Raw genomic sequence first — 23,743 nt, 5'->3', positions numbered from 1 at the left:
CACCTGGTGGTAGAAGTTATTTTCAAATTTGAACTAGTTCATAGACAGCACACTGTGTGCCAAGTCCCATAGGAAAGTCGCTGGAGGCTCATCAACATCACGAGATTTTAAATAATGTCGGTTACATCCAAAATGCATAAAATGTCATTGTCAGACACGTCTTTGTTCGATTACAGAGACGTAAACAAAAAAAATGTCCGGCGCAGGCTTGCTGAGGTTGTCGGCGTCCCTGGTGTGTATTTTGTACTTTAATTCAGTTTCTTCACATTACGTAAATTTATTCTGTGCTAGCTGCATAGTCTAGCTAGCTCACCCGGTACACGATTGACATTCAATGATGAAGTGGTGGCTGGCAGCCACTTGCTCCATACAGTGACTGTGTAGTGGCAAGTCATAATCTAGCGATTGATTTGCAGAGATTTCGAGTAATATAATAAAAGGTTACACATTTCAACGTTTATGTCTGATGCCTCTTTTTCTAGTCGATGTATGCAAAAAAGAAATGGAAGACGTTGAGGACCGGATACAAAAAAGAAAAAAATAAGGAGAAAGATCGGTGCAGGAGTGGAGCAGGTGCAGGGAGTGGTAGACCATGGAAGTACGCTGCGGCCATGAGCTTCCTAGTTCCATATATTGAATTTAGGGAGACAAGTGGCAACTTCCCCAGCGAGCCAGAGCCCCCAGCCAGCCAGCCAGTCCCCAGCGAGCCAGCCAGAGCCCCCAGCCAGCCAGCCAGAGCCCCCAGCCAGCCGGCCAGAGCCCCCAGCCGCCCTAGACGGGCAAGACACCCAGGCCAGTGATGAGCCTGCCAGTGAGGCTGGAGTTTCCCTTGTAATTAGGGGCCAGCCTCCAGCATCCTCTCACAGTCAGGCTAGGGAGAGGGTGCGGAAGGAGAGGCTCACAAATTTTGAGGAGAGGATGCTTGAAGCTATTCAAGCACCTGCACCTCAACCACCACCACCACCACAACAGGAAGACGAGGATGATCTTTTTTTTAAAGCCTCCTCCCTTCATTAAAGAGAATGCCACCAGCCAAGCGTTCTGAGCTGAAATTTAACATCCACCGTTTGTTTTTTGAGGCAGAGGCTGAGCTGAGGGCCACAGAGTGACAGGCCTACTATATAAAATAAAAATTTCACTAACAGACCTTGTGTCCATTTTATGTAATTGGTACTATGAATGGTTGGTATAATTTTTGTTTAAACATACACAAAGAATCTGTAATGATTGGACTGGAGGGTGTTCAGTATTGTTATTCAGTATTTAACTATTTAGGAGCACATGTTCGCTACTGCTTTTGTAAGTGCAAATTAGATAATAAGAAACTACACAACCATACACTGATTTTATGAAAATAACATTAGGAACTGTTTGCTTTTTTTGTGATTAGTATGTGTGGCTCTTAAAAGAACCTTTGGTTTTCAATGCCACAGGCTATATGACATTTTGCTGCCAGGGCACTGCACCCTCTGCATTGAAGTATGCAGTGAATGCATCTCTCACACGAATGGCAGCACGCGCAGCATTGTTGCTGCCCACTCGTGGACCCTCCTGAAGAGCAGCAGACCCCTCCTGACCAGGACTGGCTGCAGGAGATCCCCTGGCACCTATCCTGGACCTCCGGATGTAATTGTGGAGGATGCAAGTGGCCTTCACACAAACCTCCGCCTTTGCTGGGTTGACACCAATGACACGCCGATACATTCTCCACTGGCTGGAGAGTATGCCAAAGGCACACTCTACTGTCAAACTGGCACGGCTGAGGCGGTAGTTGAAAAGCCTCTTCTCCCTGGAGAGATTTGTCCCAGGGAAGGGGCGCAGGAGGTTGCTCCGCAGAGGAAAGGCCTCATCGCCTTTTTAATTTTTTTTATCCAATTTGAATTACATGGGATGCACACTATGGTCTTATTATCTTGTCTGTGTTTCCAGAGGTGATATGAAAATGAAGAAAAGTATATTTAATTGTGCTTTCTTGTTAGCTAGGTAAGTGACGTGACGAAGCAGGTCAGGTGGTCACACAGACCGGCGAGCCCGCTGCAAACAGGTAGGAACTACCTGGAACAACTGTAGGAAAAATAAAAATCTGAATTAAATGCCAAACTTACAAAACTTACTAGTCTTTTACGACCAGTCGGTGAAGGAGGGTGCACAGAATAGACAGGTATTGTACTGTTTGCTATAACGTATGTTGTAAGTTAATTTAAGCCTGTTATTGTATAAGTCTATAGTTCTTAAAATTTAAATCAAGTTAACTGGTGATTATTGTTGTTTGTATTCTTCCCCTGCTAGCTAAATAGCACGTCTATAGCTATTGCTGCCCTTGCTCAGGTTTGTATTTAAGGTGCATTATTATGCTGAAGTAGTTTTAATTAATGAAAAGTGGGTTTATTGTTAATATTGGCTACAGAATGCTTAGCCTATCAAGATCAAATGAAGCAAGCAGTGTGCATGTATGAGTGTAAGGTGTCTTTAAGTAGCCTAACTTGATTGCTTTAGGGGAAATAGGACCAACATGTGTGTGTGTGTGTGGGGGGGGGGGGATGTAAAACACCTGGGAATAAATATATTAATTAGGAAAAAAAAGAATATATATATACATATATTTTTTGGGGGGGGAGCACCGAAGACCCATTTTGACCCAGGAAAAACCCTGGCCTTACCTGCGTTCACCAGAATTTGAGTTTACTGTGTCCATGTCATTTTTTCTCATGTGCTCTCTGATACATGTATTAGTCTATCTAGTATATTTGGGGGAGTATGTGTGTTTTCTGTTTGTGGGTCACTTGCTCTCTGATACATGTCAGTCAATCTGATATATTTGGGGGAGTTTGTGTGTTTTCTCTATGTGGGCTTCCTGCCCTTTGTTTGTTGTGTCGGTGATCTCTGGTGTATTTGGGGGAGCATGGGTTGTCCTTTGTGTGCATTGGGGTGGCCTTGGTCTGGTACGGTTTAAGTCGAAGGTTCTCAGCATGGTGTTGCCTATGTTCCTGGGTTTTGTGCCGTGTCTGTCTGTCCTTTCGAAACAGGGACGTTTCTTTTCGGAGGAGGGATCTAGAAAAATATTCATGGGGTGGCAAGAGGGTGGCAGGAGATTTTTAGGGGTGGCACCCCGTGGCAAAAGTGTGTGAAAGGAAAAAACTAAAGGCTGTGCAACATGTATGCATAGTCAGCGAACAATGAAATGAATTTGAGGATTATAGGTCACATGACCAAAAAGCTATGGATGTTTGAAGATTTATTTTGAATACAAAAATATTTTTTAATAACCTGAGATTAAAATGAACAAAATAGAGGCTGTGCAGCATGAATGCATACTTCTTCAACAGTTTAACATACTTTTGACACTCCTAGTTCATGTTGATAAAAAGCTATTGACTCTTGAAATGTGTAATTTGTTGACGATCCCTAAACTTACGCATTGTTTAGGCAGCCAAAAGCATTGGCTAAGCGACCGGTCGCAGCAGTGCTAAGCACCGGTAAAAATAACACAATACTGGGCGTCGGAATATCTGTTTAATATTGAACTTCAAACAAACTTTACCACAGTAATCTTTGTTGCTGCTTTCCCAAGCATTCACAAGTTAACGTTATTAACCTCAATTCAACAGGAAAAGTAACGTTGCAACGCCCGTTAGCCCTGCACTTTTCAAATGATTAGTCATCAATAGATAATTGCTTAACACCTCATTCCTCCTGTGTGGTCTGCTGTCCGTGCTGAGTTGGAGCCTTTTATTGTCAGTTTGCGCCTTCCTTGTGTTCAAATGAAAGCAACTTTGGTGGCGGTGTGGGGTGGGTGGATGGAGTCGTTTCTGCTGCATATACTTGAAATTCGGATATTCGAAATTTGCTCTTGCAAATGTCCGACTCGGCGGAGTGGGGAGGGTGGTTGGAGTCTCTAGTGCTGCAGTGCAGTGGAATATTAGAAATTTGCTCTCGCAAATGTCCAATGAGCCGCAACTTTTCTTTGTTTACAAAGCTGCTAACCGGGGTGGCAGCTGGGGTGGCAAGGCTATTTTTAGGGTGGCATTTGCAACCCCATGCCACCCCGGTAGATCCGCCCCTGGGAGGGGGGGGGGGGGCATGCCACACTATCTCATCAAAATGACAGTTCTCTCTACAGTCAAAGTTCGCGCAAGAAGGTGGAACGTAAGGGAGATACCCTTTCTGAAACTTGAAAGGGCGCAATAGTTGGTGAAAGACCCAGAGAAACACGAATATCCAACGAGGCAAAACCCCGGACGATTTTGGAATCCCTGCCGGACGCATTTTTTAGGGCTCGATAAGAGGATGTCCGGGTAAAAGAGGACGTCTGTTCACCCTAAATTATGGAATAAAACGGGGGCCCCCTCAGGTGCGGGGCCTGGGGTTTTTGGCGCCCCCGCCTCCACCCCCCCTCCGCTACTGCTCTCGCCCGACCCAAGCAAGAAAACAATAACCCCTTTTTATATTGTCAAATAACGAATTAAAAACAAACCGATCTGAAAAATTAGCACTTGAACAGACATAAGAGAAGAACTACCTAAAATGACAGAAATCATCTTTGGAGAAAAACAAATTAGACGTACATTTTGTTTTTCTTGTTTGGCTCATGTCCCATCCGCTTACATGGAGGGGCGGGCCACCAGGAGGCGATGAGATGTTTTGGCTTCGCTTTTCAGAGCTGTTGTACCGTCCTTTTTCTTCTTTTTTTTTTTTTTTTACAGTCTGATTCTTTGACACATCGGAAGTTCGACACGGTTCGCAAAAAAGAATGGCGATGTCCACAAGAAGCATGCTATTACCTTTTCATCGGATGTCATGCTGCAATTTGAAGGTGATGTATTTCTTCGATTAAGTGTTTCGCGCTGTACTTTCAAACTTATCAATAGCTTGCAGTGTGTTTTTGTAAAGTGGACATGTCATTTTGTAGTACAACGGGAATCTAGGCAAACGTTCTAGTTGTCTGCGATTGGCAGCTCGTTTTCACCCTTTCTCACAGCCAATTGCGAGTGCGGTCGTTTTATTCGTGCTAGAGATGATGGAGCAATTTCCACACACGATAGGATTTCCTGGCCGCCATTTAGGTAATTGATACATTAATCTAAACAGTGCCTTATAGTTATTAGCCGAGTAGGCACGGACCTTTTGAATAGTGAATTGGCTACCGTTGGACGTCCACTGCACGACATACAGATCATATTAGTAGGCTACTGTAGCACTAGGTTAGTAGGGAGGACAAACCCGTTTGATTGTTTTTCCTGAAATACGTTTTAATAGTTATTTCTGTGGAAATAATGGAATTAAATTACATATTCACTATACTAAAACACCTGTGCACAATAATATCAACAATATTTGCAAATATTAGGCGTTTTAAAGGTTGTTAGTTTTACCTAAAAGCTACCGCCGTTAATCAGCTGTTTGTGAGAAAGAGCAGTAGCGGTTGGAACCGAAACTGTACGGTACTGTACTAGCGAGTGGTACGTGACAGTGGAGCGAGTGGTACATGCCAGTGCCTTCACTTGCACCTGACAGTGACTAGTGGTACGTGCCAGTGCCTCTACTGGCACCTAGTGGTATGTGCCAGTGGAGCTAGTGGTACTTGACAGTAGCTAGTGGTCATAGCCTGTGTCTACTGCGCACTTTATGAAGTACACTGCAATACAGTGCCCTGCAAAACAGTGCACTTACATAATCAGTGCACTCCCACGCTGATAAGTGCTGTCTCAAATGGAACACTTACGTTAAACACTTGGTGGAAGTGACGGACGCAAATCTGCTCGCCACACCCGCAAAACCTGCCAAAATGAACGCGCTTCTCCACTCAAGTGGAAAAAGCTGCCGAAAGGGCTCCTCCTTTTCCGCTACGTAGCCAAGATGGCGCCTGTTTAGAGAGAGTAGTGTCCATCGTTGTACACTGTTTTTTTGGACCGTTTGCAGTGCGCCATCCGGGTACTTTCAGTGCACTGAATTCTTCTGGTTTTGTGAGTGAAGCGCCCTAAGCACTGAAAGTCAGTGCTCGAAGTGCACAAGTGTGCGGTAGTAGTCAGGGCTCGACATTAAGGCTTGTCCGCTTGTCCGGGACAAGTGGATATTTTGTAGGGCAAGTGGAAGAGAACTTTACTTGTCCCACTGGAGAAGTTAAAACTCAAACAAAATAAAATGCTATGTTACTTCACGTTATGTTCCAATCATTACGTCTATTTTACCGATTTCATTTGACCGAATCCTGCATTAGCAAAACACAAAATAAGTGGCTTCGTCCCAAGATCTCTACAGACCGTGCAGCTAATTTAATGCTAAACACTTGGACGGGGGCTTATTACTTGAAAGAGTTATTTACTGTGTCATCTCAGTTACACTATCAGGGCTTTAAAAAACTGTGACTTGCTCAAGTAGGCAAATGGCTAGTAGAACATAATATTTCATAATAAATTCAGTAAATCAAGCAACGCTGTAAGACCCAGTGAAATGTTATACTGCTAACGTTAGCTAGCATCGCCACGACATTGGCTAACTCTACTTCGGTAGGCTATCCTCAGTATTTGCAAGCTATCTAAACTTATACTGTATCTGAAATAAGACAAATAGCCCGGAGACAAGCTTTCACAGGTGTTCGTGTGTCTATGTTGCTTCACTCCGTGGGCCTGCACCTTGTCCATTATGGTTTACATTGTTAGCAGGACTACTTGGTTGGCTGCCTTCTCAGCGTGAGAAGTACAAGGTTTGGCGTGAGAGCCTGTGAGCAGGGGCGATTCTAGGATCAGACCTCTAGGGGTGCTCAGCCCCCAATTAGAATGTGACATGAATACAGTGCCTTGCAAAAGTGCAAAACCCCCTTGCTAATATAAATCCCAAATTTCACTTGATAACAATTAATAGATTTATGTATTATTATTCAAAATATTGAATGAATGAAAACAAACTAAGGATGTCCCTTTCTTCATGAACTACCAGCATCAAATGATAATAAAGAATAATATATTTGTGTATATTATAATTTTTTTGGGTGCTTGAGCACCCCTAAAAAGGGTCTAAAATCGCCACTGGTGTATAGCCTACTTTACAGATGAATATTAGCAGATATTTAACTATGTACATTTAACCAATACAAATGCTGCTAACACTTGCTAGGTACATCACTGCCGACGCTAGCTAACTAGAAATGTCAACACAATTATTTTTTTAAATAAAATGATACATCTTTACCCGGACAAGTGACTTTTGTGTATGGACAAGTGAAACGTTAATGTACTTGTCCAAAGGACAAGTGCCTCAAAAAGTTAATGTCGAGCCCTGGTAGACACAGCTACAGAGTAAATATAACTAGAGTAAGCTACTTTGTCTTCCAAGATGGCGTCCCCATTCATTTATATGAAAAGTGCTCAGTGGCACAGTGAGGCAAGCGAGAGCGCGAGACTGGACACGGCCATCTTTCCACTTCCGTGTCTTCCGGTCTAGCTTTAAACAGTAGCTATTTTTTTCCCTAGCTCCGAGACCTCGTGCACGCTTGCAACTAGCTGTACACGTCATACTTTGCGACAACCAGTCGCGAGCATAGATTTATATGGTTACGAGCTTGTGAGCTAAGGCATTGCAGTTGCAGAATCTGTGGGCAGAATGGGGTACAAGTCCAATGAGAATCAGACACACGATGCAAACTTGACGGAAATGTATTCTGTCACTGTATAGTATTATTTTCACTTGTTTTTTAGAAATAGGCTATAGGGCTAAATATAGGGCTATTCTAGATAGAACTCATCACATATGTTGCTTTTTTTCTTGGTGATATGAGTATGATTTCAAACGCATTGTATCGGATGAAATAATCTGTTAAAATTAACAGCTCCGTCGTTGTTCTCGCCAGGCAAAGAAAGCTTAATCGTTATTTAGGTAACCGAAATCTTCCATAATGGAGACTTACCATAGCTTACTGTCAACTTTATATTGAAACGAAATGCCTTCAATTTCACATCAGTGTCGAAATGTGACCGGTGTTTTATATGTTCAACCTAGAAAACTAAACGTCTATTAATAGATATAACGTGATCTAACAAGACATGTTATTATTTGTATATATTATTTAAATATATATCATTTCCTATTGTGGTTAACAGTTAAAGTATTAATCTTTGTCTTTGCTCCAGATAGACATGTCAACAATCTATGCTCGCGCTTAACATAATATATTTGCCATCATGTCATGAAAGTTTTGACGAATAATCAAATCCGTTTTAAAATAACGGCAATAAATTATATTAACAACATTTCATGTATGTGTGACAACGATTTGCTAAACTTGCTACAACAAGGCAGGCAACTCAAGCCATTTCTCCCTGTGCTCGAACTTCGCCGGGATCTTTTCATAGACAACAGCAGCCATGCCTGTCGAATGTTTGGCTCCTTGGGAAGACTGTGAGTGTTAACCTTCCCTGTACAGCCTGGAACACAGCATTTACGACCGTGGTCCATTTTCAATATCCTTGTTATAATTCAAAACGTTCTTCTTTGTAATTCCTTATAAGTAGCCTACACAGAGCAGCGCGCAGCTAAACTAGTATCGGAGATAGATGCTACCTCGGGCTGGTCTGGATGTACATTTTGGGGTGTGACAAAGATACAGACCAGAGCCAAAAAGGGCGGTCCCCCATCCTACGTCACACCGGTGGCTTTGTTGAAAAGCTAGCGTTTTACAGACAAATGTTTTCTTTTTGAGATTTGCATAGGAAAGAGGTGTCAATGGACTTTGATATTCACTGTATGTTCATTTTACCCACCGTCGTTATTCAACTATGACAAGGTAAAATCGGTTTTGCAATCAATCGCCCCTTTAAAGCAGTTAAACTGAAAACTCAAACCGATGCCCGCAGAATTCCATAGTCGGCGCGCTTTTCTGAGCTTGCCAAATAGCCACTGCAGCGCGCACACAAAGTTCAGGTGTTGGATTCGGCAGACAAGTCAGAATTTAGGTAGGCTAAGAAAACATTACAAAAACGAAAAAAGTTTCTAAATGATAGGCCTACCGATTCTCAGAACAGGGTCCTGAGTAAATGCAGCTTTGAATCCATCAAAGATTTGCTGTGATACGACCCAACTTCCTGTTTGCCGGCTTTCCCTCAGATTTTGATTGGCTGTACCGATCAAACCGTTTCAAAAATCTAAAATAATTGATAGTTTGTTTGAGGATTAGGGATGAGATAAGATTTTAACAATTTCTGCTTATCAATTCGATTTCTTATTGATTCTCTTATCGATTCTAATTGAGCAAGGGGGGGAAAAAAGAGCACAAACGGGTTTATTGTTGGAATACTACTTCAGCATTCCAAGTATTGTTCTTTGAATCTTTATTCAACTTCTTCTATTTCTTCCGTGACACCCTTCCAGGGCTCTACAGTGCGAGCATTTCACTCGCATTTGCGCCAAAAAATATGTATGTGTGAACTTAATAATTTACGAGCACAGTGCCCGAGTGACGACGGGCTGTTGTCAATACATGGAACAACAGCGCGATGAAGTTAAGCATACCATTGATTTCACATGGAAAGCAAGTGACGGAGTCGCGACTGCATGATGTGAACGTAGCATAATGATGCGCGAGTGACGATTTGCAACCAATGGGCCAGAGCCATATAAAAAGAGTTACGACACTCTCTGATCTTGCCGACACTTGATCACTTGGTACAAGTAGCTCGCCAAAAAAAACACAGTTGGCAACTTTTAGGTAACCAACCTTTAGGTAACCAGTACACGTATGCATCTACCTGCTGCCAATTATCATTAGCCTTACGTCCAAATGCTTCTCAAGTTTGAAGTTGAATCTTTTGACGTAGAGATCTCAGTTTCACCCTAGGCCAGGGGTTTTTAAAGTGTAAGACAGTGAGCCTCCCTTCAGAGAAAATCAGGTCACCGGGGCCTCCCCCATTTTAATGAAATACATTATATTAATTTCATTAATTATAATAACAAAAACACTGTGTTAAAAATAAATTGTTGCAACCATAAAGGCTTTGAAAAAGTTTATTTTGAACAAGTCCCAATACAACTTCTCTCTTTTTGAGAAAAATCTATAATATGGCTGATGGTTAATTAGTATGTAGGTTACAGTTTTTCTCAATTGGTTTGGCTCATTTCACGAAACAGAAATGACATTCTCAAAACAACACGTGCAAACCTCCAAACCGCTGGGCACTTGTTCACAACAGATTGGAATTGTTCATTCCTTTAATCAAATTGCAATTGTATTAGCATATCCTTGTAAATTACAAGTGCAATTGCCTACAGTTTGCACACATTTCAAATGATTTAGCACATCTTTGAAATGGTTAGGTATAATTGCCTTCAATTAGGCCAACTATCAATTGAAAATATCTTGCTGGTCTAAACTGACTGTTATTTCTCAGTCAAGTGGTTGTTCTCTGCAAAACATATTGGCATAATTTCCTTGAGTACATCATCACCTGCACAATAGTTCACTCCACTGTCAAAATCTTTCAGGCACATAATACCATAAAAAACATAATGGTATATACTAGGGATGTCACGAGAACCGATACTTACGGTACCTTCCGATGCTAAAATAACAAAACACCGACGATGCCCATTTTTTTGAAGCACCGTAAGTACCGTGAGCGCCGATGCCAGATGTTAGCATCGGTTCTGCGCCTTCAGGAGTGTTCCATTCAACGTTTACATTAAGAAAAACAAGATGACAACTGCTGCTTTAGCGATCGCCCCGCTTCGACTTGTTGACAAGAAAGGCAAAAAAAGTAGTTTGCGTTTGAGGCAGATGACCGTGGCGTTATAATTAATCCGCAGAAGCCATTATGCAAAAAATGCTACCGCAGTCTTCAGACCAAGGGGGAATACTTCCAATTTAGCTAAGCACCTGAAAGATCGTCATCTGGATTTGTTAAAAAAATTCAAGGCAAGTTCTGATTCAGTTCCAGAAGAGGCGCAGCACCGATGCTAACATCTGGCATCATACAAAATAAATCAATGTTCGTTGAAGTTGCGGCGAAATTCTGAATACATCCAAAGAATGCTCTTTTTCCTGTTTGTTTAATCTGTCATACTAAAATACACGTTACATGATGTTTGAGATGGTGGGCACGTCTGTTACAATGGCTTATGTACATAGTTTAGGTTAGCTGTAGTTTTAATGTTAGCCCATAGCTTAGAAGGTAAACTCATGTCATGTTCATCTTGTTAGCTGAATGGCTTAATTGCACTTTATTATCTTTTGCTATGCGCTATTGCACATGTTTTGTATGTCTTTGTAGGACATTTTGCTATTTTTCAAATATTTTAAAGAAGTTCATGGTTCAAGTAGCCTACATGGAATCTTAGACAATCCTCTTTTTTTTTACCATGGTATCGAAATTGGCATCGAGAATTGTGTTATTTTAATGGTATTGGCACCGACTACTGAATTTGTGGTATCGTGACACCCCTAGTATATACTGTAATATGGATCTCTTGGATCATCTGCTTACAGTCATTGTCAGGTGCAACTAGAACTTTACTAAACAAGGGGACACATCCGATCACCAATCACACAGTAAGTTTAGTTAGCTGACAGGAGCTATCCAGGAGTATAAATCCTTCCATCAAATATTTAGAGCTTGTCCCAGGCCAGCTCGGGGGAAACATCACTGTTTGTGCTGCCATTTCAGAGAATGGTGTAGTCACCCACATTCCCAGTCTTGGCCCATACAATACCCAGACACTCCTGGTGTCCTTGGACTGCCTGCACTCCGATCTTATCCCTCTACATGAGACCACTTTCTTACATTTGTCATTGTGTGGGACAATGTAAGCTTCCACCGTCACCCGCTCATCAGGATTCACTGCCCATCAAAGAATGCTAATGGTGCTCATATCACCTAACTCCCCATTCCTTAAACCTATCCAGGAGGTTTTTTCTGCATGGAGGTGGAGGGTTTATGAGCATCGGGCTCAAAACCAGAGGTCCCTGCTCCAGGCAATGGATGCTGCTTGTGAAGATGTCACAGCAGATCAGTGTAGGGGATTGTTGCGGCATGAACAACAATTCTTCCCCTGTTGCATCGTAAGGGAGAACATCAGATGTGATGTCAATGAAATCTGTGGCCAGACAGACAGTGAGGACGACAACTAGTGAAACTCCAGCTTTGCTTTACTTTCTTACTGTATGTGTTTCCTTCTTGCCATGAAATGCACCCTCTGCAACTCTGACTAGGAGGGGGTCACTTGCCTGAAACTTACTGTGGTTACTCATACTACTAGTGTAGGTTATACATAATGTCAGTTTTGATGTGCTTATTGTATGAAAGTATATTGTGCTGTACACATTTCCTGTAACAGTAACCATGATGTATGGCAATTACAGTAACAATTTCCATGGCAGTGTAAGTGCAATATGTGATGTGAAACCTTGTAGGCTACTTTTGAATTACTGTAATCTTTTCTTCTGTTTGATACACATTTACATTTTACATGTATTCATTTAGCAGACGCTTTTATCCAAAGCGACTTCCAAGCTGTCTGCTTTACAAAAGTGCATAGGTCAATGATCCTAAACAATGAGATAGCCACAAAAACATTGTGGTTAGCCAAAACATGAAGCATACATTACAGTTTTGTTGCTTGCTTTTCTACAGGTGCACTCTTGCACTTTTGAGGTTCATTTTGTTTAGTTGTAACTTGTTTGGCTACATGATCTTATGGTTCTTCTCTTTGGCACTTTCTGTATTTGGGTTTTTCACTATGTATGCTTCATGTTTTGGCTACCCGAAATGTTTGGGGCTATCGCGTTGTTACTGTATGATCAGTGACCTATGCACTCTTGTAAAGCTCTCTTGGAAGTCGCTTTGGATGAAAGCATCTGTTAAATGTCGTCGTCGTCATCTGCCGCTTGTCCGGGGATCGGGTCGCGGGGGCAGCGACCTAAGCAGGGAGGCCCAGACTTCCCTCCCCCCGGCCACTTCCGCCAGCTCTTCCTGGGGGACCCCAAGGCGTTCCCAGGCCAGCTGAGAGACATAGTCCCTCCAGCGTGTCCTGGGTCTTCCCCGGGGCCTCTTCCCAGTGGGACGTGCCCGGAACACCTCACCAGGGAGGCGTCCAGGAGGCATCCTAATCAGATGCCCGAGCCACCTCAGCTGGCTCCTCTCGACGCGGAGGAGCAGCGGTTCTACTCTGAGCCCCTCCCGGATGACCGAGCTTCTCACCCTATCTCTAAGGGAGAGCCCGGACACCCTACGGAGAAAGCTCATTTCGGCCGCTTGTATTCGCGATCTCGTTCTTTCGGTCACTACCCATAGTTCGTGACCATAGGTGAGGGTAGGAACGTAGATCGACTGGTAAATAGAGAGCTTCGCCTTTCGACTCAGCTCCTTCTTCACCACGACGGACCGATGCAGAGCCCGCATCACTGCGGACGCCGCACCGATCCGCCTGTCGACCTCGCGCTCCATTCTTCCCTCACTCGTGAACAAGACCCCGAGATACTTGAACTCCTCCGCTTGGTTCAGGATCTCCTCCCCGACCCGGAGATGGCACTCCACCCTTTTCCGGTCGATTACCATGGCCTCAGATTTGGAGGCGCTGATTCGCATCCCAGCCGCTTCACATTCGGTTGCGAACCGCTCCAGTGAGAGCTGAAGGTCACGGCCCGATGAAGCCAACAGGACCACATCATCCGCAAAAAGCAGCGACCCGATCCTGAGGTCACCAAACCGGACCCCCTCAACACCCTGGCTGCGCCTAGAAATTCTGTCCATATAGGTAATGAACAGAATCGGTGACATAGGGCAGCCCTGGCGGAGTCCAACCCTCACCGGAAACAAGTTCGACTTACTACCGGCAATGCGGACCAAACTCTGGCACCGGTCGTACAGGGACCGGACAGCCCCGATCAGGAAATCCGGTACCCCGTACTCTCGGAGCACCCCCCACATGAGCCCCCGAGGGACACGGTCGAACGCCTTTTCCAAATCCACAAAACATGTGTAGACTGGTTGGGCGAACTCCCATGTACCCTCCAGGACTCCGCGGAGGGTATAAAGCTGGTCCACTGTTCCACGGCCAGGACGAAAACCACATTGCTCCTCCTGAATCCGAGGTTCGACAATCCGACGGACCCTCCTCTCCAGGACCCCTGAATAGACTTTCCCAGGGAGGCTGAGGAGTGTGATCCCCCTAAAGTTGGAGCACACCCTCCGGTCCCCCTTTTTAAAGAGGGGAACCACCACCCCGGTCTGCCAGTCCAGAGGCACTGTCCCCGATGTCCACGCGATGTTGCAGAGTCGTGTCAACCAAGACAGCCCTACAACATCCAGAGCCTTAAGGAACTCCGGGCGGACCTCATCCACCCCAGGGGCCCTGCCACCGCGGAGCTTTTCAACCACCTCGGCGACCTCAGCCCCAGAGATAGAAGGGCCCCCCCCGATGTCCCCAGACTCTGCCTCCACGTCGGAAAGCGTGTTGGTGGAATTAAGGAGGTCTTCGAAGTATTCCTTCCACCGATCCAGGACGTCCCCCGTCGAGGTCAGCAGCGCACCATCCCCACCGTATACAGTGTTGACAGAGCACTGCTTCCCCCTCCTGAGCCGCCGGATGGTGGTCCAGAACCTTTTTGAAGCCGTTCGGAAGTCATTCTCCATGGCCTCGCCGAACTCCTCCCATGCCCGGGTTTTTGCCTCCGCGACCGCCAAAGCCGCGTTCCGCCTGGCCTGCCGGTACACATCAGCTGCCTCTGGAGTCCTACCAGCCAATAAAGTCCGATAGGCCTCCTTCTTCAGCTTGACGGCATCCCTCACCTCCGGAGTCCACCACCGGGTCCGAGGGTTACCGCCGCGACATGCACCGACCGCCCTGCGGCCGCAGCTCCGGTCAGCCGCTTCAACAATGGAGGCCCGGAACATGGCCCATTCGGACTCAATGTCCCCGGCCCCCCCCGAGACATGATCGAAGCTCTCCCGGAGGTGGGAGTTGAAGCTCCTTCTGACAGAGGGTTCCGCCAGACGTTCCCAGCAGACCCTCACATTACGTTTGGGCCTGCCAGGCCTGACCGGCGTCCTCCCCCACCATCGAAGCCAACTCACCACCAGGTGGTGATCAGTTGACAGCTCCGCCCCTCTCCTCACCCGAGTGTCCAAGACATGCGGCCCCAAGTCCGACGACACGACTACAAAGTCGATCATCGAACTGAGACCTCGGGTGTCCTGGTGCCAGGTGCACATATGGACACCCTTATGCTTGAACATGGTGTTCGTTATGGACAAACCGTGTCTAGCACAGAAGTCCAACAACAAAACACCACTCGGGTTCAGATCGGGGGGGCCGTTCCTCCCAATCACGCCCCTCCAGGTCTCACTGTCATTGCCCACATGAGCATTGAAGTCCCCCAGGAGGACGAGGGAATCCCCAGGAGGAGCGCTTTCCAGCACCCCCCCCAGAGACTCCAAAAAGGGTGGGTACTCTGAGCTGCCGTTTGGTGCATAAGCACAAACGACAGTGAGGACCCGTCCCCCCACCCGAAGGCGGAGGGAGGCTACCCTCTCGTCCACCGGGGTGAACCCCAATGTACAGGCGCCGAACCGAGGGGAAACCAGTATTCCCACCCCAGCTCGACGCCTCTCACCAAGGGCAACTCCAGAGTGGAAGAGAGTCCAGCCCCTCTCAAGGAGACTGGTTCCGGAGCCCACGCTGTGCGTCGAGGCGAGGCCGACTATATCTAGCCGGAAACTCTCTACCTCGCGCACCAGCTCAGGCTCCTTTCCCGCCAGCGAGGTGACGTTCCACGTCCCTAAAGCTAACTTTTGCAGCCGAGGATCGGACCGCCAAGGCCCCCGCCTTCGGCCGCCGCCCGTCTCACACTGCACCCGACCCCCATGACCCCTCCTGCGGATGGTGAGCCCACTGGAAGAGGGTCCCACGTTGTCTCTTCGGGCTGTGCCCGACCGGGCCCCATGGGAAAAGGCCCGGCCACCAGGCGCTCGCCATCGAGCCCCACCCCCGGGCCTGGCTCCAGGGGGGGGCCCCGGTGACCCGCTTCCGGGCAGGGGCAACTGAGAACCATTGTTGTATTTCTTCATGGTTGGTTTTTTCTGTTAAATGAATAAATTTAAATGTAGATTGAGACACATTGTATTCTGGAAAGAAAACATCTACTACAGTAACTGTAGCACAGTGCACATGAGGGATATTTCTAAGGTCCACTGCCATACTGACAAAACATTTTGACCTGCAGTGTTTACACAATGCCAAAGGGACTTTTCATTTTGGGGGCACTGACTATTTGTATGAGAGAAGGATTTAGTTTTGACTGATAAGTTGTCTGTTTTAGGAAAGAGATGACCCTTTGCAGGTGTTCCATGGTGTTTTGCTGAACCATCTGGGTTATTTTGGCAAATGTATTTAAAGGTTTGAGAATGTTCAAATTTTTTTCGAGAGATGAGCCAAAGCAATCGAGAAGGAACTTTTCATTTTGAGGGCACTGACTATTTATATGGGAAAATGATTTGGTTTTGAAGCATGAGTTAACTGTTTTGGGTGAGATATGACCTTTTGAAGGTGATCTATGTAGTTGTGCTGTACCATTAGTCTTTCTAAATGGAAATTAACTCACAAATCTCACACTGTAATTCTGAATCTACATGAAGTATGCCTAATTATGTTCTTCTTCCACATTCCATCCATTCAGAATGCAGTGGTTTCTTTGGATATGCGTTTTCCCCTGCCCTTTGTGGTGTCAGTCCGGACAAAGAAGCGCTACTTCATTCCACCTGCTGTGGGTATAAAAGGGAAGACCCAGGTAGACCAGGCGGCTAAAGCCAGAGCAGCAGGGATTATAATAAAGCAGGAGTACATGGAGAGAGCCATCAATATTGCCTGCACAGGTAAAAAAAATGTTTTACCTTGCAATGTTTTTATCATTGAGACTTTGATACAAGGGTTAGATGGACATCCAATGTATGTAATATTTTGACATAGATTTTCAAGCTAGATGTCTTTGGAAGATTTGGTATTTCTCAAGCTTTTTTCAGGGACATCTACTGTAGACCAAAATAATGTAGCCTACATAGTACAATGTGTTTCACTGGTAAAATAGTGTGAAAATGTCCACCCGGACGGATGACGGGCGGAAATAATCCCTAATTTATCGGCCACATTTTCTTATCGGACTAATAAAAATCCAATCAAGAAGTTTTATTCATGAAGTTAATAGTGAGTTTAAAATATTTCACAGAAAATAATTTGTTTGATATTGGTACACATGCCATATGTCGTTGGAAAGCTACAATTCTTGTGATCATATTGATGTAAATCATTTCAAGATGGAGTGAACAGTAGGTACAATCAACATCTTTGTCCGACCACCAACATGTCAACAAACCAAAAGAAAACCGATCAAGCCTCACGGCTGTCCACTAATAAAACATCCCAACAAATATGGTCTGGTTACATTGTCAAAGGTCGAAACGACCCAATCAAGTAAACATGTTCATCCATAAATACCCATAGACTCTTGTTGCATATGGAAGTTTATTAGACTCTTAATTCAAACGGCAATGCATTTTTCAAATGGCAATTCAATGTGCAAAGTGGCAATGCAATCTGCAATTCAAATAGAAAAGCAGTTGTCAAATTGCAATTCAATGTGCAAATGACAATGCAATCCTCAATTACGTTTTTGAATACAATTTTGAATAAAGTCTATTGCATATCATATTGACAAGGTTTTTTGACTGGTAAAAAATTATACAAATTATTTAAAATTAAGTCAGTTACGTGATCTGGGTAATTTAAAAACATTGACATTTTTGGGACCCTGCGTCCATTTCTTTCATTTTAGATTTAAAAGCAGGAAGTGGTATCAGTTATTTGAGCTTTAAATCATTCTGCAACAAATTCCATGATAAGGGTGCCCATAATATAAAAGCCCTTTTTCCCATTTCCGTTCTGGCATTTGGGACCGCGAGCATTAAGAAGTCCTGAGAACGCAAGGAGTGTTGTCAGGCACTTTTCTGCATGATGAAAACACACAGGTAGTTTGGGAGCAGACCAAGGATTGCCTTATAAATGAAGGCCGAATGCTGTTTTAATGTCAAAATATGGACCTGGTTAGTCTCTTACAATCCTATTTGCTATTCAACTCGCTATTGTATCTAATTCAGGCTGCAGCTGACTGTAGGCCAGAGGTTGATTTGCTTTATTTGTGAAAATCTTGACATGGCTGGATAGCTAGCTAATATTGTCGTTAAACATACTGTCAAATTATAGGCTATTTACCGGTAGGAGGAACCTGTTAGTATTATTATTCTTATTTATCTTCTCCTTGCGCCCCAATATCTCAAAGTCCCTGGTCATGCCACATTTGACTTTAAGGGGAGCCACAAGCCATGGCATTTTCACCCCATTGCTGCAATTCTTCTGCAACTTGGCGTACATGCCTTATTTGCTATTCAACTCGCTATTGTATCTAATTCCTCCTTGAGGCTTTTTTGTTCCACATGAGAAATCATGTGGAACAAAAAAGCCTCAAGGACCTATAACGTCCGCCATGATAGATTTTGCTTTACAGTGAAAACCTACAAAAATCTTCCCCTCATGAACCATAGGTCCAATTGATTTAAGTCAGGGTTTTTCAAGTGTACAATACATGTCTTCGTATAGGGTGATCAGGAATAAGGTATGAAATATCTTGTTGGCAGATGTAGATTAGGAAAATGTTCACACAGGATTGCCCAATTTCTTTGTTTTGATGCATCTGTGAGGCTGCAACATAACCTATCACCATTCCCTCTTGCATCTGTCAGGGTCAGATGGCTGAGCGGTTAAGGAGTCGGGCTATTAATCAGAAGATTGCCGGTTCGATTCCCGGCCGTGCAAAATTGTGTCCTTCACCCTACTTGCCTCTGGGGGAATGTCCCTGTACTTACTTTAAGTCTCACTGATGGACAGATGATCAACAGTAACGTAATCAACAACGTCACGAAAGAGCGCTTGGGTTGAATTCGTTTTCAACAAACAACATATTACGTTGCTCTGATTGGTTGTAGGTCTATCCAATTGAGCGAAGAGGCATTTGTTTTACGAGTTCGGTTGAAACACGCCCCGTAGTCACAGCCCAACGGAGAGTTTTCAGACTCATATTCTGACTAGAATTATGAGTATGACAACGTCAAGCTATTAGTATCTTAGTAGTAAGTGTAAATAAGCAGCAACAAATGTATGCTTTTTATCTTCATAAATAGTAAGTATACATATTTATCAAAAATATACAGAAATATAATTTTCACTAACAAAATGTACCAATCTGCAACCGACGCAAGCACATCCCACAATTTCCCCAGAAATTGTGTACCCTCTCTCGTCGGTGGCCAAGCAACGAAGTTGAAATGTAGCCCAGGCCTATATCTACGAATGTGTGGTCTCAAATGTACATGAATAAACATTTTTCAATTCCGGTGCATTCAAACAATCCCCTCAGTGAAGGTTGGCTAGCAACAGCAGCATTGCTTACCTTCAGTGACAGGTGGGGGGAGGTGCAGGACACACTTATTAGTGGTATCTTGCTTCCAACTTTGGTTTTGTCAACCCAGTCGTTTGGAGCAGATCATCTAAAAACATGCAGGGCTACAATAGGGGCAAGGACTAGGATCAATTACCAGATGATAAAGAGGGCGTATGAGACAAGCTGACATGTTGAATGCACTTTTCCTTACCTACAACGTGGATAGCCGCTCACATGAGCCCTGAGTTGTCAGACAAGAGTTGGAGTCGTAGTTGTCTCCATAACTGAAAACCTTAGACTTTCTTCCACATTCGACGAAGTTTGCCAAATAAGTTATAGATGTTTAGCTTAAAGGTTACATAGTGTAGCTAGCTAATTTTTATTTAGCAAGTTTCACAGAAAAAAAAACGAGGCTGGTCAGTAGCTGCCTGTCAAGAATGCAGAAGCCGGATCATGCAATTTGGTCCTGAAAAACTTGCGTTACTCCTACAAACAAATGCTTCGCAACTCAAGTTTTGACTTAATTGACAAAATGTTAAACTTGCCTTTACTCAAAATATGGCCTCAGATTTAAATTTGAAGCAGTCAATCTAATACTGCAGGAAATCTCCCATGGTAAACTTTCTGGTTCCTCTCAAATGGATGATGATGATACATTTATTAGTCACGCCCAGTAACCCCTTCATTAATTTGATGTGCTTTTAGCTCATGTTCTCATGAGTATCTGGCAGTTTTCAGAAATCCAATCAGCGTTTGGACGGCGAAGATATTAAGGCAGGTCAAGGCATTTTATTGCATTTCAGTTTGGTATCCCAATGGAAAAAACTTGGCACATTGAAACTATAGGCCACAAGTGACTTGCACACTACAAATGACCCACCATTGCCCATAGGTGGTGCTAGAAGCCCTAATTGCAAAAATGATGACATTTCCACCCCATGAGTAAAAAAAAAAAATGGTCGCGTGAGATAAAGCTGTTGTCACACAGTTAAGTGTGCGCACCGTTGCCCTTGTTATTTACACCTGATTGCCTGTCGATTACACTTGATCCACTGGCAGCATAAAAATGTGTCTGAATACGCTTATTTGCTCCTTGTGAGCGGCTCTGTGTGGTGCTGGGAATAGCATTTACTTCCTTCCATATACTGTGCTAGCTAGCTAGTTTCTGACTGGCATACAGACATTGCTCGACCACAAATGCCCAAATAAACGCGGAATAGGGTTTGCTTCTCTTGCTCACACTGCCTCATGTGACCTCCATTGAAAATAAATGGGAGGTCAATTTTGTCTACCGGCCTTTAGGGAGGTAATAATAATAATTCTAACAATTACAATTAGATTTCCTCCTGCCGGAAGAATCCAAAATGTATATGTGAGAACAATTGTGCGTCTTGCTTGATAGCAAGCACACTAATAAACAGGACACAGCTTCACTGTTGGAATACAAGATCTCTGCAATCCCAGTCCATAGTGCACCAACGATCTAAATTGTTCTAGAAGAATACGCGAATACCGGTATTGTTGTGGCATGATATGGATTTTGCCATATCATGGATATCACAATATATTAATAAATGTATTAGTAAAGTGTTTCTGTTTGGTATAAAATATAAGTCAAGTGATACTGCCTAGTGGGCTAGTTCAAATTTGTATCTTTTACAAAAAAAACATGCAGCAGGACGCTGCACGCATTGTGCCAGCCAATGAGTCAACAAACATGCTAGCGCAACTCCAGAGGAAGCAAACATTCATATGAGTAAACTGCTTCTGTTGGTAAGTGTAAGCAAGCGTTAATGATGTCTGAAAATAACGCCAGTGGGGTTGATTTGCCAGACAAAGAAGAATTGGTATTAAAAAAATTGAGCCTCTGTCGTTTGGGAATGATTTGGTTTCAAGTTATCCGACATCGACCAACAAACAGTAGCCTACTCTGTAAGTTGTTGTCGAATTGTGCTAGCCAAAGTTGGACACACTAGCAATTTCTTTCACCACCTGAAAGCCATGCATGTGCGCGAAAATGAATCTACCAGAATGCGTTTCACAAATCCAATGTGAAATTGTGTGAATAGAATGTGAATAGAATTGTGAAATGTATGTTTATTGTAGGCCAACAGAATCGAGTATTCAGCCATATAATAATTGTTTATAGCTAGAGCTAACTCTACAAATATTTAATTTTTTTTGCGATCCCATAAACATAGGCTACTGTTGAATGCGTAGGCTACTGAGTCGATCTTCCGTGGCAATTAAACGCTGCAAAATCTTGAAAATTCAACTTGTGACAGTGACACACCGGAGTTACCCAATCCAAATCTGTCCGAGTTTTAAGAATAACTAATATATCGTGATAAATACCGATACCGTCAGTGCTTACGAATTATACCGTGATATACATTTTAGGCCATACTGCCCAGCCCTAACAATTGACATCCTTACCCAGCTAACACATTTACGTTGCCCTGACGTTGTCGCAACGTCACGCGATGACCAAACATACGTTGCCGCAACGTCTTTGGCGACGTTGCGGGACCGTGCATCTGTGGGGCGCCAGTAGGTTGCCGCAACGTCATCTTGTGATTTTCCGACGTTGCCAGTCCGTAACCGCAACCTCCTAGCAACGTAATTTTGTGACGTTGCTAGTCCGTAACTGCGACGTCAACAATTTACTTAATTATGAAGTAACCTTCATATGCAGACCTCATTTGCCCAGAAGGCTACTTGTTTTGGTATAATAGATAGCCAACCTTAGGAGGAATATGTTTGTGTGATGTGTATTCTGACTCAAGCTAAATCATAAACGAGGCAGCATTTCAGAATCAGAAAGTGTTTTAATCGCCATGAAAGTTTGCACAGACAAGGAATTTACTTTGGCAGGAAGGTATATACATTCACCATATAGGAATCCTAAATATGTGGTCTACCTATACTAAAGGGGAGTCAGATGGCTGATCGGTTGGGGAATCAGGCTATTAAATCAGAAGGTTGCCAAATGATGTGTCCTTGGGCAAGGCACTTTACCTTACTTTCCTCCAGGGAATATCCCTGTACTTACTGTAAATAAGAGCGTCTGCTAAAATGACAATGCACAAAGTATGCATGTAACATTTACAATAAAAACTAAAATGGCCAAAATATATACATACGTGATAAAAAGTGCCACTGCAAAACAAACACTGCAAAGAAAAAAACACTGCAAAACAAACACTGCAAAACAAAAGTGCCAAACAAACAAAGTGCAAAAAATGAATTAAAATCTTCTTCCAGTCCCCGCTATGAGTCCTGTCTGATGGCCCTGACAAGGAAGCACAAAATAAGTTAGTGTTCGATTAACATAATCGCACGTGTGAAAAGGGGCTATACAAGTCTTAAAAAATCACATCTAAAATAATATACATCATCAATTAAAATATTATGTGATTCTACATTTGTGTCATAGCCACGTGAAAGATTGGATATGGAAGTTGCAAACATGATTCATTCACCTGGCTGGTTTTGAATGGGCTGCCGGGGTGTGTTTGAGTGTTTCCTCTATGCGGAGCTCCACAGCTTTCTCTCCCAGTCCCGTCTTCTACTTCATCACAGCGTCTGGAATTAGAAGTCATGAACTTATTGTCAGCACCAATGTGAACGTTGAATGCGTGTAAGCCATAGTTTGTGGGATCTCCAAACACTTACCGCTCTCTTTCGCAACTCCAGCACCATAAGGCGCTCCTCAAGGTCTTGAAGTTCAGCCTGTGTTTGGGCCACCTGTAGGTCCATCACTGGCACCTCTTCAGTGTGTCTGCCCTGTGGTCGCCTGAACAGGAGAGCCTCTCGCTGGTTCTCTTCCAATGTCTCCATCTTCCGGAGCATAACCTGTAATGTGTCTGTAATTAAAGACAAGTAAACAAGTTTACAAGAGTTTGCATGATTGGCATACACTGTGGTTCTTCTAGATTAGCTGTAACATTGATGTACATAACAAATGTTACCTTGATTGGTCTTTGCCCAAGATGGTACAGCTGAATGGGGTATACAAAGCATTAGTAAGACAACATTTGTTGTTTTGACAAATATGTTTCCCCCCACGATCAGAACAACTTAAGTATGCCTTACAATTAGGTATGCCTTACAATGGCAATGGTTTGAATATTTTTTTGAGTGTCTTATATTTGCACTTGCCTGGCTGCCAGCTGTTTTCCGGGGCGCCCTATGGGTTCTCCTCCACCAGACCAGAGTTGACACCTAGAGGTATGGCATCTGGTGATGCAAACGTTTTAAGTCATACTT

The 23,743-nt window shown here is 43.9% G+C and overlaps 1 protein-coding gene across 2 annotated transcripts in view; it reads left to right on the top strand.

Annotated features, from left to right (window-relative positions):
• The first annotated feature begins 4,703 nt into the window (after window positions 1-4,703).
• Window positions 4,704-23,743, top strand: part of mrpl45 (mitochondrial ribosomal protein L45) — a 48,401-nt gene continuing 29,361 nt past the window's right edge. Inside the window, exons 1-2 of one of the 2 annotated variants that reach the window (XM_047043895.1) lie at window positions 4,704-4,813; window positions 16,661-16,856. In XM_047043895.1, the coding sequence (XP_046899851.1) occupies window positions 4,751-4,813; window positions 16,661-16,856 (259 nt within the window). In that variant the 5' untranslated portion in view covers window positions 4,704-4,750. The remainder of the gene's footprint in view (window positions 4,814-16,660; window positions 16,857-23,743) is intronic. The other variant, XM_047043898.1, reaches the window with a different exon arrangement.

This window comes from Hypomesus transpacificus, chromosome 21 (genome assembly GCF_021917145.1).
Source record: "Hypomesus transpacificus isolate Combined female chromosome 21, fHypTra1, whole genome shotgun sequence".
NCBI classification, from domain to species: domain Eukaryota; kingdom Metazoa; phylum Chordata; class Actinopteri; order Osmeriformes; family Osmeridae; genus Hypomesus; species Hypomesus transpacificus.
The sequence above is the reverse complement of the archived record's forward strand: the minus strand, read 5'-3'. Positions and strand labels throughout refer to the sequence as shown.